The sequence below is a fragment of the Pongo pygmaeus genome, chromosome 9 (assembly GCF_028885625.2).
Source record: "Pongo pygmaeus isolate AG05252 chromosome 9, NHGRI_mPonPyg2-v2.0_pri, whole genome shotgun sequence".
Lineage (NCBI taxonomy): Eukaryota > Metazoa > Chordata > Mammalia > Primates > Hominidae > Pongo > Pongo pygmaeus.
In genome coordinates, this window is record NC_072382.2 from 39,821,855 (window position 1) to 39,837,982 (window position 16,128).

The 16,128-nt window shown below is 37.1% G+C and overlaps 1 protein-coding gene and 1 long non-coding RNA gene across 4 annotated transcripts in view; both read right to left on the reverse strand.

Annotated features, from left to right (window-relative positions):
- Positions 1 to 16,128, reverse strand: part of LOC129008058 (uncharacterized) — a 192,906-nt gene that overhangs the window by 110,385 nt on the left and 66,393 nt on the right. The window lies entirely within an intron of this gene.
- On the reverse strand, positions 10,345 to 10,831 carry LOC129008057 (small ribosomal subunit protein eS25-like). Its single transcript, XM_054439791.2, has one exon. The coding sequence runs from the start codon at positions 10,780 to 10,782 to the stop codon at positions 10,408 to 10,410; it is 375 nt and encodes a 124-aa protein (XP_054295766.1). The 5' UTR covers positions 10,783 to 10,831; the 3' UTR covers positions 10,345 to 10,407.

Here is a 16,128-nt window from a genome sequence, read left to right on the forward strand (position 1 = left end):
AAATTTACAGTTCAACTAACATCAAATACTCCTTTAGCCAAGATATCATTCTCTGGCTTCTCAGGGACTTGTTTTGTGTAATATGCAAAAAATTTTTAATTTCCCTTTACATATTTTAAGTTCAATGTGTGGTTATATAAGATAAGGTCTATTTTTCTGGCCTTGGTGATGACTCAGTATTTTTGAAGCATCTTGGCCTGAAGAAGCTTGCACAATTACCCCCTTGTATATTCACTTTGCAATTTAGATTTTTCTAAGAATTTTCAAGATTACCTCTAGAAAGATCGCTTTGAATTATTGCTCCCCACTAACCTGTCACAGTTGAGGGAAACTGAAGAGACTACATGCTGGACTTTTAAGTTGCAGCCTTGTGTTCTTTTGCTACTAGAAGATACAAGAAAAGACAGGGGCGCATATACTTTATGACAACGCACCATAAAGGAGCAGGGTAATTTTTATTGGTCACTGAAATCCTATTCACAGGCAAATCAGTGTGGACAAAGATTTAAACTTAATTTCTGCTTCAGTGCCTTTTTTCTTTGTGTATTAGAGTTTTGTCTGCATATTCCTAAGTATCTATCTAGGCCACAAGCAACTTGAAAACAGAGACTGTGTATTGCATGTCCTAATATCTCATACACTACTTTATTGGGCACACAGATTCTAGACCACATTTCATTTATTTATTTATTCATCTCACAAAAATTTATTGAGTACTTACTACACACCAGGCACTGTTCTAGGTGCTCAGGTTACAGAAATAATTAAGGAAAACATGGTCCCTACCCTCATGGGGCACACTGCATAACAGAAAAATTAGAAATTGAACAGGGAGGATCTGGTAGAAAAGACAATATTCAACAACTAACAGAAGTATGATGAGGTTTCTAAAAGGGAAGTACAAAGTCTGAAAGAACAACTATCAGGAGATTACCACCCCTCCCTCACTTATCTTCTGAACATCCCTTCTCCCCCGCCTCATCCCTCCCTTGATCCATGAGTGAAACTGGCATCAGGGACACAAAGCATGAGTGTCACCATTCTGTGACTTCTGTGTCTCTTGGGGCCCCTACTGGTTAACATATTTTGGCACATCAAAGCAAGTGACTCAAGCACAAGATTGATAGTAGCTCCCAGGAGGGAACAACTGAGAGTGACAAACCTACATTCATTCATTCATTCATTCATTCAGCAAATATTTATTGAGCATTTATTCTGTGCCACGTACTATGAGCAGAACAGTCACTGCCATCATTGGAGTACTCATGTGCTGAGAAAGATGTATTTTAAGCAAAGGATCACACAAATAAATGTAAAATAAGTCCTACATCATGCTCTAGAGGGTTAGGAGTACATATAATGGAGGGATTCGGCTTCTGTAATTTGACTTGACAACACAAGTAACCTATGATCTTATGATCCCAAAGCCTGAACTCTCAATGTCTATGTCACACTGAAAAGTCAGCAAGTGCATGATTGCTGCCAGGCCATTTTCCCCCATATTTAGGCAACTCTAATTATTAGAAAAGTTCTTCCTTCTATGGAACCTGAGTTGGCACTCTACACAATATCATTGTTCTAACCACAGGAATCACACATAAAAAGCTGACATGACTTTTTTTTCAAACGTTAAAAACAACAACAACAACAACAAAAACTAGCAAAGCTTCCTCCATCCCAACCCTGGATTTCAAAACTTCCATTCCATGGCATGCTTATAAAGTTCCCACCCCATCTTTGTCACTTCCCTTTGGACTTGTTGTATAGCCCAAGTTTGACTGACAGATAGCTGATATACCCCATTTCCCTATCTTCATACTCATGGAAAACATTGCATATTGATCCCTACGTACTACTATGCCCAGATGAAGTCTTGTAATCAATTTCAGCACAGCTCTCTAGCTCTGATCAATCAATTAGTGTTAACAAGAGGATGAAATCTTTTTGCTATCCAAGCCTAGCCATATCCCTCTAAAAGTGAAGTGTGCAGAACTAAATACCAGGCTCAACACTGGGTTCTAATACTGGATCTAAGCTAACCACCATTCTAGCCTCATTCTGAAGATTTTAAACTTTATTATCAATGCTTCCTTCCCTAGATGTTCCATTACCTGGCATGCTCTTGCAAATAATATATGGAGTGGAGACATACGGGCACATAAATTTATATCCTGCCTTCACTATTGACCACTTTCTATTTATTTAATACTCAAAGCTCATTATAACCATTTGTAAAATGTAGCTAACAATGCCTGCTTTACAGAGTGGTTGTGAAGTACTGTGAGACAATGTAAGCAGGTTTACCAGATCCTTGATACATTTTCTAGTGTATTTTTTTTTTCCTGACCACTTATGGCCTAGGACAGTCTTTTCCTAGTTCTAGATCAACCAAAAGACTCCACAAAAAAATTGTAAATTACTCCAGAAAAACTGAAAAAATAAAATAAAATAAAATGTTCTTGGTTTAGGTAAGCCAACAGTATAAAGATGTCAGTTTTCTCACTGCTGAAAGAAATCACAGATTACACAAACAAATGGAAAAACATTCCAGCCTCATGGATTGGAAGAATTAATATTGTTAAAACGGCCATACAGCTCAAAGCCATCTGCAGATTCAGCACTTATTCTTATCAAACTACCAATGTCATTTTTCACAGAATTAGAAAAAAACTATTCTAAAATTCACGTGGAACCAGAAAAGAGCCCAAATAGCCAAAGCAATCCTAAGCAAAAAAGAATAAAGCCAGAGGCATCACATTACCTGACTTCAAAGGTACATTACCTGACTATAAGACTACAGTAACCAAAGCAGCATTGTACTGGTACAAAAACAGACACGTAGACCAATTAAACAGAATAGAGAACCCAGAAATAAAGCTGCACACCTACAGCCATCTGATCTTCAACAAAATCAACAAAAATAAGCAATGGAGAAAGGACTTCCTGTTCAATAAATGGTCCTGGTATAGCTAGCTAGCCATATGCAGAAGAATGAAACCAGACTGCTACCTTTTATCATTTACAAAAACTAAAATGAATTAAAGATTTAAATGTAAGACCTCAAACTCTAAGAATCCTAGGAGAAAACCTAGAAAACACCATTCTGGATATCAGTGTTGGGAAAGAATTTATGACCAAGTCCTCAAAAGCAATTGCAACAAAAACAAAAATTGACAAGTGGGACCTAATTAAACTAAAGAGCTTCTGCACAGCAAAAGAAACTATCAACAGAGTAAACAGATAACCTACAGAATGGGAGAAAATACTGACAAACTATGCATCCAACAAATGTCTAATATCCAGAATCTATAAGGAACCTAAAAAACTCAATAAGAAAAAAAAAAACTCATGAAAAAGTGGGCAAAAGACATGGACACTTCTAAAAAGAAGACATATAAGTAGCCAACAAATAAATGGGAAAATGCTCCACATCAGTAATCATCAGAGATATGCAAATCAAAATCACAATGAGATACCATGTCATAGCAGTCAAAATGGCAATCATTAAAAAGTCAAAAAACAAATGCTGGCACGGTTGTGGAGAAAAGGGAATGCCTATACAGTGTTGATGAGAATGTAAATTAGTTCAGCCACTGTGGAAAGCAGTTTTGATAATTTTTTTTTAAATATGAAATCTCATTCTTTTGCCCAGGGTGGAGTGCAGTAGTATGGTCTTGGCTCACTGCAACCTCTGCCTCCCGGGTTCAAGTGATTCTCCTGCCTCAGCCTCCTGAGTAGCTGGGATTACAGCCATGTGCCACCACACCCAGCTAATTTTTGTATTTTTGTAGAGATGGGATTTTGCCATGTTGGCCAGGCTGGTCTGGTCTGGAACTCCTGACCTCAAGTGATCTGCCTACCTCAGTCTCCCAAAGTGCTGGGATTATAGACATCAGCCACTTTGCCCGGCTGAGATTTTTCAAAAAACTTAAAACAGAGCCACCAATCAACTCAGCAATGCCATTACTAGGTATATATCCAAAAGAAAATAGGTTGTTCCACCAAAAAGACATATACACTTGTGTGTTCATCGCAGCACTATTCACAATAGCAAAGACATGGAATCAAACTAGGTGTCCATCCACACTGAATTAGATAAAGAAAATATAGTACATATATACCATAGAATACTATACAGTCATAAAAGGAATGAAATCACTTCCTTTGCAGCAACATGGATGCAGCTGGAGGCCATTATTCCAAGAGAATTAATGCAGGAACAGAAAACAAAATATCATGTTCTCATTTATAAGCTCAAATCACTGGAGTAAAGATGAACACTCTTAAACAAATGGTCCTGGGTAGCCATTTGGAGAAAGACAAAATTAGATCCATTTCTCACATCATCCATATTAATACACTTCAAATAAATTAAGGATCTAAATATTTAAAAATAAAACTGTAAAAGTAGTAGAAGAAACTATGGGTAAACTCATTTTTAATCTCAGTGTAGGGAAAAGTTTTCTAAGGATGACTCAAAATCCCAAGGCAATAAAAAGTAAAAAAAAACAGAGGCAATAAAAAACAAAATTTATCAATTTTACTACTTGAAAATAAAAAATATTTTATATAACAAAAGCACTACAAAGAAAGTCAAAAAGCAACTGACAAAACTGAGAGAAAAGATTTACAACATATACCACAGACAAAGGGCTAATAGTTTTAACATATGAAGAACTCTTAATAACTGAGATACAAAAGACTGAAAACTCAATTTAAAAAAATAGGAGGACAGGCGTGGTGGGTCATATCTGTAATCCCAGCACTTTGGGAGGGCAAGGAAGGAGGATCACTTGAGCCCAGGAATTCAGGACCAGCCTGGGCAAAATAGTGAGACCCCCATCACTACCAAAATAATAATAATAATAATAGAGCATGGTGGTATGTCCCTATAGTTCCAGCTACTGGGGAAGCCGAGGCAAAATGATTACTTGAGCCCAGGAGTTGGAGGCTGCCACGAGCCATGATCACACCAGTGCATTCCAGCGTGGGCAATAGAGAAATTCTGTCTCAAAAAAAAAAATTAAAATTAAAAATATAAAAAATGGGAAAAGACATGAATGGGCAATTCACAAAAACTGGACATTAAAAATGGCCTTCAGATATATGGGAAAATGCTGAAATTCATTCATAATTAGAGAAATACAAATTAAAACACAGTAAGTATCATTTCTCACCAGACTGGTTAAAGTTTAAAAACTTGACAACACATTCTGTTGGTGATGCTGTGAGGAAAAAGTCATTTTTATGGGTTTTATGTACCAATTATGCAAATGGTACAACCCTTCTGGAAATAAATTTGGCAATACCTAACAAAACTACATACATTTTTACCTTTCAACCCAGCAATCCCACTTCTAGGAATCTACCCCAAAGATATACTTTCAACTACATATTAATACATATATACAAGGTTATTCATTGCAGCTTTGTTTGTAGCTGTACAATACTGGAAGCAACCCAAATGCCCATACATAGTAAAGTGGTTGAATAAACTATGATACATCCACACCATGAAATACTATGAAGTGGTAAAAAAAGAATGAAGAAGGTCTCTGTGAATTGGCATGGCATGATTTCCAGGACATATTGTTAAGTGAAAAAAGCAAGGCCCAGAAGAGTATCTCTAGGACATAAGAAGAAGACAGAAAATACAAAGGTGTCTGCTCTTTTGTGCAAAAGATCTAAAAGAAGGATAAATAGAAGCTTAGTAGTGTGGTTACCTAAGGAAGCAAGTGGAAAAAGAGAAGAAAAGAGATGAATGGAAACAAGAGTTTTAGGGATGAGGAAGGAGTCACACTTCTCCAAGTACTATTTTTGTATAGCTCTGACTCCTAGAACCACAGTTTCACAAACCCTTCACGTATCCTCAAAATAAACAAAAACTTAAAATCAACCAGAATGCAAGGAAAGGAGACCAAGAACCGAGCAGAAACACTAACAAATGAACCTAATCATACACAAATGAATAACATAACCACACTGAAATGGATGGGTAACTAACCTAAGTAAATATGGGAGATAGTGTCTTGATAGGCCACTGTGTGGCTAAAAAACATTAATTTTGCCTAACTGATCAGATACCGACTTAAACAACTGATCAAGATAAACATCACCAGCAATAAGACATATCAAGATCATTACTCCTGGATAATGATACCTTGAGAAAGATACAGGTGTATTTTTGTAGTGCTCTTGCCAAAAACACACAGCCTCAATCCAATCATGAGAAAACATTCCAAATTGAATGATATTCTACAAATTAACTGACTGGTACTTATTAAAAGTGTGACTGTCACACACACACACACACAAAAACGAAAGACTGAGAGACTGTTACAGACTGAAAGAAACTAAGGAGAAATAAATAAATGCAATCTGGGATCATTGTTAGCATCCTAGTACAGAAAATAGGCATTAATGGAAACATTGACAAAATTCAAATAAGGTCTTCTGTTCAGTTGCCAGCATTGTACCAATGTTAATATCCTGTTCCTCATCATTTTATTATGCTTATGTAAGATGTTAACTTTAAGGAACATGGGGTAAGGAATATAAGGAATTCTGTACTACTTTTACTATTTCATAAGTCTAAAATTGGTTTAAAATTTTAAAAGTATTTTTTTAAAAGACTTCAATGGGAAGTAGAGAGGGCCATTGGGTCTTATGATGTTGGGAACCCCCAGCAGAGCAGGTATGCCAGTCCTTGAAAGTTTGTGGCCTTTTGCGCGTATGTTCATATGAGAGCCCTAGAGCTCAGTAATTATTTCAACCTCACCACTAGAGTTGAGGTAATGCTCTTCAACCCTGTAGCCTGTGGCCCAAACTAGGGGACTGGTTAATAACTCATGGTATATTCATACACTGAGATGCAAAAGGCCAATTAAAAATAAAGTTGTAGACTATTTAATAATTCCATATCATGTTTTCCAGAAATTAAATAGGTTAAGAGAGAGAGAGAGAGAGAGATTGAGGGAGAGAAAATTTGGAAAAATATTCTCCAAAATGTTAATAGTAGTTACCACTGATTGGTGACCATATATCCTTTGCTAAATAAATAAAAAAGAGTTATTTTAAAATTAAGCAAGGAGACTTCTGGTTTTAAAATGGTGAAGTAAAAACATCTGTCTCCTTTCTCTTCTCCAAAGTCACACTGCAACAAGCAGAAGAAGGAAAACAGAATGCAAGTTCCATCCTTGAGAAAACTAGGAAATGACTGTAAATCTGAACCATGCTCTGTGAGGAAGGGGCTGCCTAATGCAGAGTCTACTGGGAAGAGCCCAGTGGGAAGAGCCCATTAAATTGGCCCATGGGGAAGACAAAATCAGGACCCACTGGAAAATGCAGAGCCCCGACAACCCTGCAGAGCATGTGCTCTCCTAAGAAGTGGGACAGCAACCATCAATTTCTTGTCTAAACAATGGTGTTGGAACATGCAGGCTTAGAGGGGAAACTTCTTTGGTGCTTGTTCGGCACCTTAGAGAAGTAGTGAAGCTGGGACTGAAAGCAGAAGCGCACAGACATGACATTTCAACAGGAAGCAAGTTATTGGTGAGATGAGGCAGGATAGAGGAAGATCCTGAACTCTAAGCTGGCACTTTTGGTAAGCAGTGAAAAAATAAAGGCAAAGCGATTATCTTGCATACCCACATACTCACACTCACACAACTCTGTGTTATAAAAAGCTTTATTACCATATCAGTTAAGATGAAGTTCAACTACGTAACAAAAAAACCCAAAAAACTTTAACATGATTATTTTTATCTCATTTAAAAGAATTTCACATGTTCTAAAATTGATTGTGGTGATGGTTGCACAACTCTGTGAACAAACTAAAAACCACTGGATTATACACTTTCAAGGGGTGAACTGTATATATAAGTTATATCTCAAAAAAGCTATTTTTTGTTTAAAAATTTCCAGGAATAAGATTTGTATAGTGGCTTCATGGTGTCATCAGGAAGCCAGGCTCCTAACTTTCTGCTCTGCTACCCTCTGTACATGGCTTCCATCTTCAAGCACACCTCACGGTTTTAGATGGCTTCTGGAGCTCTGGTCATTAAATCCATATTCTAGGCTGCAGAGATGAGGAAGAAGGCTCCATTCCCCTCTCACATTTAAGGTACTTACCCAAAAGCCAACTCAACACTTTTGCTTTATATATTCTCGGACAAAGATTAGTCACATGGCTATAACCCCCTGCAAGGAAAGTTGATAATTTTAGGGCTATAGCTGAGCACAGTGACAATGAATAGAACCTGGTTTCTATTGTTTTAGAAGAAAGGAGAAATGAGTGTTGAAGGATAAAATCAGTAGTTTATGCCAGAACCATGAACCATAGAAAATTCTTTATAGCTCACAACATAACCCTGTCCTATCCCCTGCAAATAGTCAGAAAGAACTTATCTCATTGAAAGATAAACAGTGATTAAAAAGAAACCAGTATACAAACTACGTAAAGATATTGCAAGAAGAAAAGGAGGGAGGAAACAGAAAAAACAAATGACAGATGAAGAAGGAACATTTGTTTAAAAAAAAAAAATGTTGTCACCAGGCAGACAAAATTATGATCAAGCATATTGTCATATATTTTAAGAATTTTTAACAATCTTAAAGCAGAGATACAAGAGCCAGGGAAAAGATGAATAGGCATTACTGAAAATACTATAAGATATACAGAATATGGGGCTAAAAAAGTAAGCAATAGGAATATATATGAAAAAAGATAGAACTATACAAGCCCATCAAAGTTCAATGAAAAGGTAGATAACTGGCATCCTTGGATTATAGGTGTTCAAAACGACATTCAAAAATAACAAAAAAGAATCAAATGTACAGTGTGATAAGAAAAACTGATGAAGAATAAGGGACACTAAGATTAGCCTAAAAGTTATGAGATTTCAGAGATAAAGGAAAAAACCCTTTAATCATGCAAAAAGATGAAGTCATTAATGTAGGTAATGGAAGTGTAGGTGGGAATCAAGTTGACCTCTGATATCTCTACAGCTTTATTTACCTTTAGAAGACAGAGGCGCAATGCCTAAAAATTTCTTGCAGTCCAGAGAGTTTAATTAGCTAACCAGTCAGGAAACTTTTAAAGTAAAGGACCAGATGGTAAATATTTTCAGCTTTGCAGCTCGTACAATCTCTGTTACAGCTACTCAATTCTGCTGTTGTGCCTGAAAGCAGCTGTGGACAACATATAAATCAATGGGCATGGTTGTGTTCTAATAAAACTTTATAAAAACAGGCAGCTTATTGGATTTGGCCCTTGGGCCATAATTTGCTGACCCCTGAGCTAAACTATCATTCAAATATAAAGGCAAAAGAGAAGTATTTTTGAAGTTTGACATCTTCAGGCATGTAATACACATAATCTAAAGTGTTAGAAGACAAACTTTAGTGGACAAAAGATAAATGAAGAAAGTGAAGCAAGAAAACTGGCAAGAAATAAAAAAGCTAAAATATGCTCTACTACCTGGAGAACAGAAAAAGAGGCATACCTTCCGGCTCCTTTGGCAGCAAGTGCCTTAGAAGCCCCATGACGTGAAAGGATAATTCAAGAAACCAAGACATCTGTTGGAAGCCATAAAAATTATGATCAGTTCTAAATAAAGAAGGTGATGTCACATTTGCAGAGCCCTTTTAAAAACATCTAGAGATTCACAGGGATATTTAGATTGTTAACCTACAGTAACAGCTAAGTAAGAGGGGCCTCAATTTTCTCAGATGTGAAACACCAGGGTTGAATTAAATCAGAGACACCTCAGCCCCAACTGCTCATGAGAATCACCTGAGGCATTTTTTAAATGCCTGGGTTCCATCCCAGACCACTTAAATTAGAATTTCTGGAGATAGGAAAGACAGTATTTTTTTTAAAGCTCTCCAAATATTCAGATATGCAGCCAAGGGGGAAAACCACCGAATTAGATGGTCTGTGAGGTAATTATCAATTCAGATATTCTATATATATATGTATATAATGTATATATAAAGAATTATCCAAAACTTAAAAATTTAGAAATTGCTACATAAAAGAGGCAAAACTACTTAGTCAATTTTGGATGCATGTTTCTATTACAGAACTTTACATTATGATCCATACTGGTCTATGTCACAGGGGCTTCTAAAAAAAAAACCCTAAGGACTTAATGTGATCCTAATGTACATAAACTAGTAATTATTTGTGAATAAAGAAAAAAGTAGATAACTCCTTCTGACAAGGTGATCAATTCCTTACTTTTAAAAGAAAAGTGTCCATGTCAAGTATTTGTAAAATGTCAAATGTTCCTTAGTTTTCAGTCTAAGGTTTTGGCATGGCATTTGTTCGCTTTTAAAGAGCAATTTCTTTTTTTTTTTAATTTAATAAAGTTTTATTTTTCCAAATGTACAGTTGGTTGGACCTATTCATGCATCTTCACCAGCAGCTGGAGCATCTCCGCCCTTGGTATTTCTGGTGTAAATTACTTGAGCTCTGTGCTTTGAAACTAGTTTGATAAGTTCTTTACTAAGGAGCTTCTGAAGGGCTGCCCTGGCCAGGGAGCCTCGAATCTTCAGTCTCTCAGAGACCACAGCTGGGGTTATAAGTTTACAATTGGGAACTTCTTTACAGAGTTTGTCATAGGTAGCTTTGTCAAACAAGACTAAGTTATTGAGCTTGTCTTGAACTTTGCCTTTGGACCACTTCTTCTTTTTGGCCTTGCCCCCGGATTTGTTAACTGGGTCTTTGTCTTTCTTGGCCGACTTTCCAGTGTCCTTCTTCTTGTCGTCCTTGGGCGGCATTGCGAAGCTCGGACAGCAGCAGCAGACACCGCAGCCTCACTAAGATGTCGGACAAAAAGGACTAAAGAGCATTTCAATAAGACTGATCTCTAATCTACTTACTGAATTGCTTATTTCCAGAAATTAGCAAACTCAAAAAGAGACTTAAACACATGAAGAAAAATAAATGAATCTCAATACAGAAACAAAATATTTTCCTAGAGAAGCCAGATAATCGGTAATGATTAGGGTGACAATAGTCTCAATTTGCCCAGGGCAATCCTGATGTGCACCTGTTATTCCAGAGTAATTATTAATAGTGTTCCCTTTCACTCTTACATATTTTCTGATGTAGGTAAGAAATTATATGGTAACTCTACTTTTGATGCTAACAATAATAAACAAGTTGTATCTCTTCATTAGGGCAGATACAAAGATCCATGCTTGGAAATATAGTAACGATGAACAATGAGGCCGGGTGCGGTGGCTCACGCCTGTAATCTCAGCACTTTGGGAGGCAGAGGCAGGCAGATAACCTGAGATCGGGAGTTCAAGACCAGCCTGGCCAACATGGCAAAACCTCATCTCTACTAAAAATACAAAAATTAGCCAGGTGTTATGGCATGTGCCTGTAGTCCCAGCTACTTGGGAGGCTGAGGCAGGAGAATTGCTTGAACCCGGGAGGCAGAGGTTGCAGTGAGCCGAGATTGTGCTGCTGCACTCCAGCCTGGGCAATAGAGTGAGACTCCATCTCAACAACATCAACAACAACAAAAAACAAACAAACAAATGAACAAACAAAAACAATGTATCCTCACAATTAGGAACCAAATCTTTACCAGCAGTGCATAATTGGTAATCAGTCTTAGTCTGTAGTGTGGGAGGCGGAGCTAAATCATGTAGTAGAGGCAACAATTAATGTTTTCACAAAGGGATGTCAAGAGATACTTAACGATAGATGCTAGAAAGCCAGTTGGAATTGTTGGTAATGGAAGCAGAAGAGTTTGGGTGGGAATCAGAAAGGACTTGCTAAGATGCTGGGAGGAAAGCAGATCCAAAGACCAGGGTCCCAGGGAGGGTCTGGTATAGAACAATTGTGCGAAAAAACTTCTGCCTGTTTTCTCCAGCTTTTTATTGACCTAATCTCACCACAAGGATGTCACTCAAAGCATTAAATTCCTGGCACTTTTGTAATTTCTACAAAAAAAATTTAAATGAAGTCTATTCTGGCAGATTTTGTTAATTCAGACTTTTAATTAATTCAAACTGCTCAATTACTTGAAAAAAAGTTTTTTTTCAAGTCAGTAAGCCTGACTTTCAAAGAAAACTAATCAAATGGTTTTTGAAGATAATTATCCTGGACTAGTGTTATTTGATCTTCTAAGATTTTCATGTGTTAGGTGGAAAATTAAAGTCTGCAGGGAACACAAAGATAAAGTGTCAGATCAGTCACATCAATCCTGCCCAGGGCAATACTGATGTGCATCATCAGTAAATGGAGGGACAGATGTCACTGTCACATCTTCATATAAAAGAAGGAATGTGACAGCATTCTAAAAGTGAGTTATAATACTAATTCATTCAACAAATGTTTACTCATCATCTATTATGTACATGGCAGCATGCTTACCTGGCAAATTACAGGTGTTTGTGAAAACATGAAAAATGAACTACGACAGCAATAAATATGTATATAATGGTAATGGAAAGACACCTCATGGCATTCTTGATCTATTCATTCTGAGAATGGTTCATTACTTATGGCTCCTAAAAAAGGCATGGACTTAATCACTAAGTTAGTAATCTATGACCCCTCAAAAGCAGAGAGCAACACGTCAAGCTCTTGGCCTTCCATGTGCTGGGTTCAGATTCTCAAAAGTCTCAGCTTCATTTCTTATCCTAGGGTTTAATAAGCCATCCCCATTCCCTTCCAATAAATTCTTCATTTAGTTAAGTTAATTTCAGTGGATTTATGTTTGTTGCAAATAAAGACCCTAAGACAGATAACAAGGGTAAATTTGATACTTTAATGTAAGAAAGTAACAATTAATAGTGTTCCCTTTCACTCTCACACATTTTCTGATGTAGGTAAGAAATTATATGGTAACTCTACCATTGATGCTAACAATAATAAATGAGATATTATTAATATTTGGTATAATTCCTGTGAAGAATATGACAACTAAAGAGAATTTCTTCTGGAAATGAATGGATTAAATATAAAAGGAAGGGGGAAAGCCCAGTGATACATAAGATATAATCTTAATGGGAACTCTTAAACTTGTCACCAGGAGCATAGTGAAGACCATTTGGGTTAAGACAAAGTGAGAGAGAAACAGAGTTAATCATTATAGAAGAATGCTACAGCCTATTCAATCAAATAAAAATTACAGATAATCAATGCCTTTTTAAAATACACTGGCAGCCCTGAGTTTTCATAATGATATATTTATACTCCTAAATTTACTTTAATACTTGAATTTGGACATTCATCCATGAACTTTTTTAAATTTTTAATTTAAGTTCCAGGATACATGCGCAGGAAGTGTGGGTTTGTTAGATAGGTAAACTTGTGCCATGGTGGTTTACTGCACCTGTGAACCCACCACCTAAGTATTAAGCCATCCATGAACTTTTGAAAAATGTTTCAAGCTATCATTGGGTGAAATTGGCCATTGGTTGGCCAAAACAGCTTAGTTTTAACAATGTAGCCACCTTTGACCTTAATACAGTGTTTATGCAATTATGAGTATCTATTATATCTCTGTAGTTATTTTCTAAAATATGAGTGTGGAATAAAAGGGTGAACATATTAATGCTACTAATAAATAATATATTTTCCTAAACTTATTACAATTAAAACCAAGATTGAGGTCATTAGGTATGTCAAAAGTAGCCCATCCCAGCCTGGGCAACATAGTGAGACCCTGTTTCTACAAAAAAATAAAAAATTAGCCTGGGGTGGTGGCACATGCCTGTAGTCCCAGTTACTCTGGAAGGTGAGGTATGAGGACCACTTGAACCCAGGAAGTCAAGGCTGCAGTGAGCTGTGATCATACCACTGCACTCCAGCATAAGTGACAGAGTGAAATCCTGTCTGAAAACAAAAATAGTAGAGCCTTTGCCATCAATTGAGGTCATTGGGGTCAAGGTGCCAAATTGATGCTTGGTTATAAAGGAACAAACTAATATTAAAGAAATTGAATTAAAAAGTAGGACATCATCAACTTTTATTTTATCTTTTCTTTCACTCTGTCATCCAGGCTGGAGTGCAGTGGTGCAATCATAGCTCACTGCAGCTTCAACCTCCCAGGCTCAAGCAATCCTCCCACCTCAGCCTCCCAAGTAGCTGAGACTACAGGAATGCACCTCCATGCCCATTTGCTTTTTTTTTTTTTTTTGTAGAGATAGGGTCTTACCGTTGATCAGGCTGGTCTCAAACTCCTGGGCTTAACCAGTCCTCTCATCTCAGCCTCCCAAAGTGCTTGGATTACAGATGTCAACCACTATGTCCTGTCAACTTTTGTCTTTTCTAAAAGTTGTGGTATAATTAAGGATTCTTTATTCTTCTGGAAACAGAGTCCTCCATTATAATGCCTAAGTCTACAATTCAATATGTGTGGATCTGATTTCCTGCACAGTCTTGGGGACATTCATGTACTAAATATAATGGACTGCTTCTATGACAAAATTGGCACAGAGGTAAGCTATATGTTCATGGGAAACTCTCACAACATTTACTAGAAGCCTTTGCAGCTCAAAGTAAAGTAGTTAAAAACTGTTTTACTTACCTTACTGACAATATCATCTCTGAAATGATAACAGATACAGCAAAGAGACTGCTATTTTTGGACCAATTCCTGTCTTACAAGGAAGAACTGAATGGTTACCATGTCATCTTGGAATTTGTAATAAGAAAGAAAGTATAGGGCAGAGGCTGGCATGTGCTGAAGATGTTAAGAAAGCAGATGTCAAGAACTTCTAAGGAAAGGAAGGAGCTATAGCACAGAGGGTAAAGGCTCAGACTACAGACTCAAGAAACATATAGGTTTGAATCCTAGGTGCGAGACTTACCAGTTGTGTGACATTGAGCAAGATATTTAACCTCTTTAAATCTCAGAGTTTTCCTTTGTAAAGCAAGAACAGCAAAAAGAGCACAAACTGTCTAGGAAAATCACTTAACCTAAGCTTGTTGTTTTCACTTGGAAAAATGAAGGAAGTAATAGTATATATCACGTAGGTTTGTTGGGAATATTAACTAAGAAAATGCACATAAAATACCTAGCACTGAGTTTTAAAAAAGTGAGCATTTTTAAAGACACACACACACACACACACACACACACACATTATTTACAATATTTCATGGACTCTAAAATTCTAAGAAAGAAGTAAGAAATTCATGAAAGAAACTAGTCTGCCTAGCTCCGACTTAAAATAAATAGAAGGTGAAATAAAGGAGGATACAACTAATAACACAAAAGGCTATCATTGCTATTATTATCTTCTAAGAATAGAGTTTTAAAAAGCTAGTGCTCAGTAAGAAATGAAGTTGGCCGGGCACAGTGGCTCACACCTGTACTTTGGGAAGCTGAGGCAGGTGTATTGCCGGAGTCCAGGAGTTCGAGACCAGCCTGGGTAACATGGCAAACTCTGTCTCTATAAATAACATAAAAATTAGCTGGGCTTGGTGGTGTGTGCCTGTAGTTGCAGCTACTATGGAGGCTGAGGTGGAAGGATCGCTTTGAGCCCAAGAGGCCAAGGCTGCAGTAAGCTGAGATCGCACCACTGCACTCCAGCCTGCGTGACAGAGTGAGACCCTGCCTCGAAAGACAGTGAGAAAGGAGGGGGACAGAGAGGGAGGGAGGCAGACGAGGAGAGAAATAGAAAGTAAAAGAAGATTATATTTCTCAAGACAAAATGATTTCCTCAGCATTCAAATACTTCTTGGGAACATCTATGCAAAATTACCAGATGAAAAGAAGGCAAGGCTGCATAATTTCTATTTGAGGTCTACATTTTCCAGCAAGAATGGTCCTCAACTGGCTATGGAAGAAGAAGCCAGGCAGAGTGTATGCAACAACAGGAGTATGTTAACAGAGAGAAAGGGAAGATACAGTACCTACTTTACATGGATTCAAGTCTCCAGATCTCTACACTTGGTGGTATCTCAAGACTTTTTGCAGGATAATAAATGCAATTGTTTGGAATAAAAAGATTTGTTGGAACAATGAAGATCTGAAATTATTCCATCAAAGAAGCATATATAAAGATAGAGATATGTTTATTTAAATAAATTGGCCATCTAGATTCTTCACGGATTTTATTGTGCTTTATAAAGCACACATAGTTTACTTAGATGCATTC

What these genes read in the sequence shown, in the direction of transcription:
- LOC129008057 (XM_054439791.2), bottom strand. Translation starts at nt 10,782, where the DNA reads ATGCCGCCCAAGGACGACAAGAAGAAGGACACTGGAAAGTCGGCCAAG.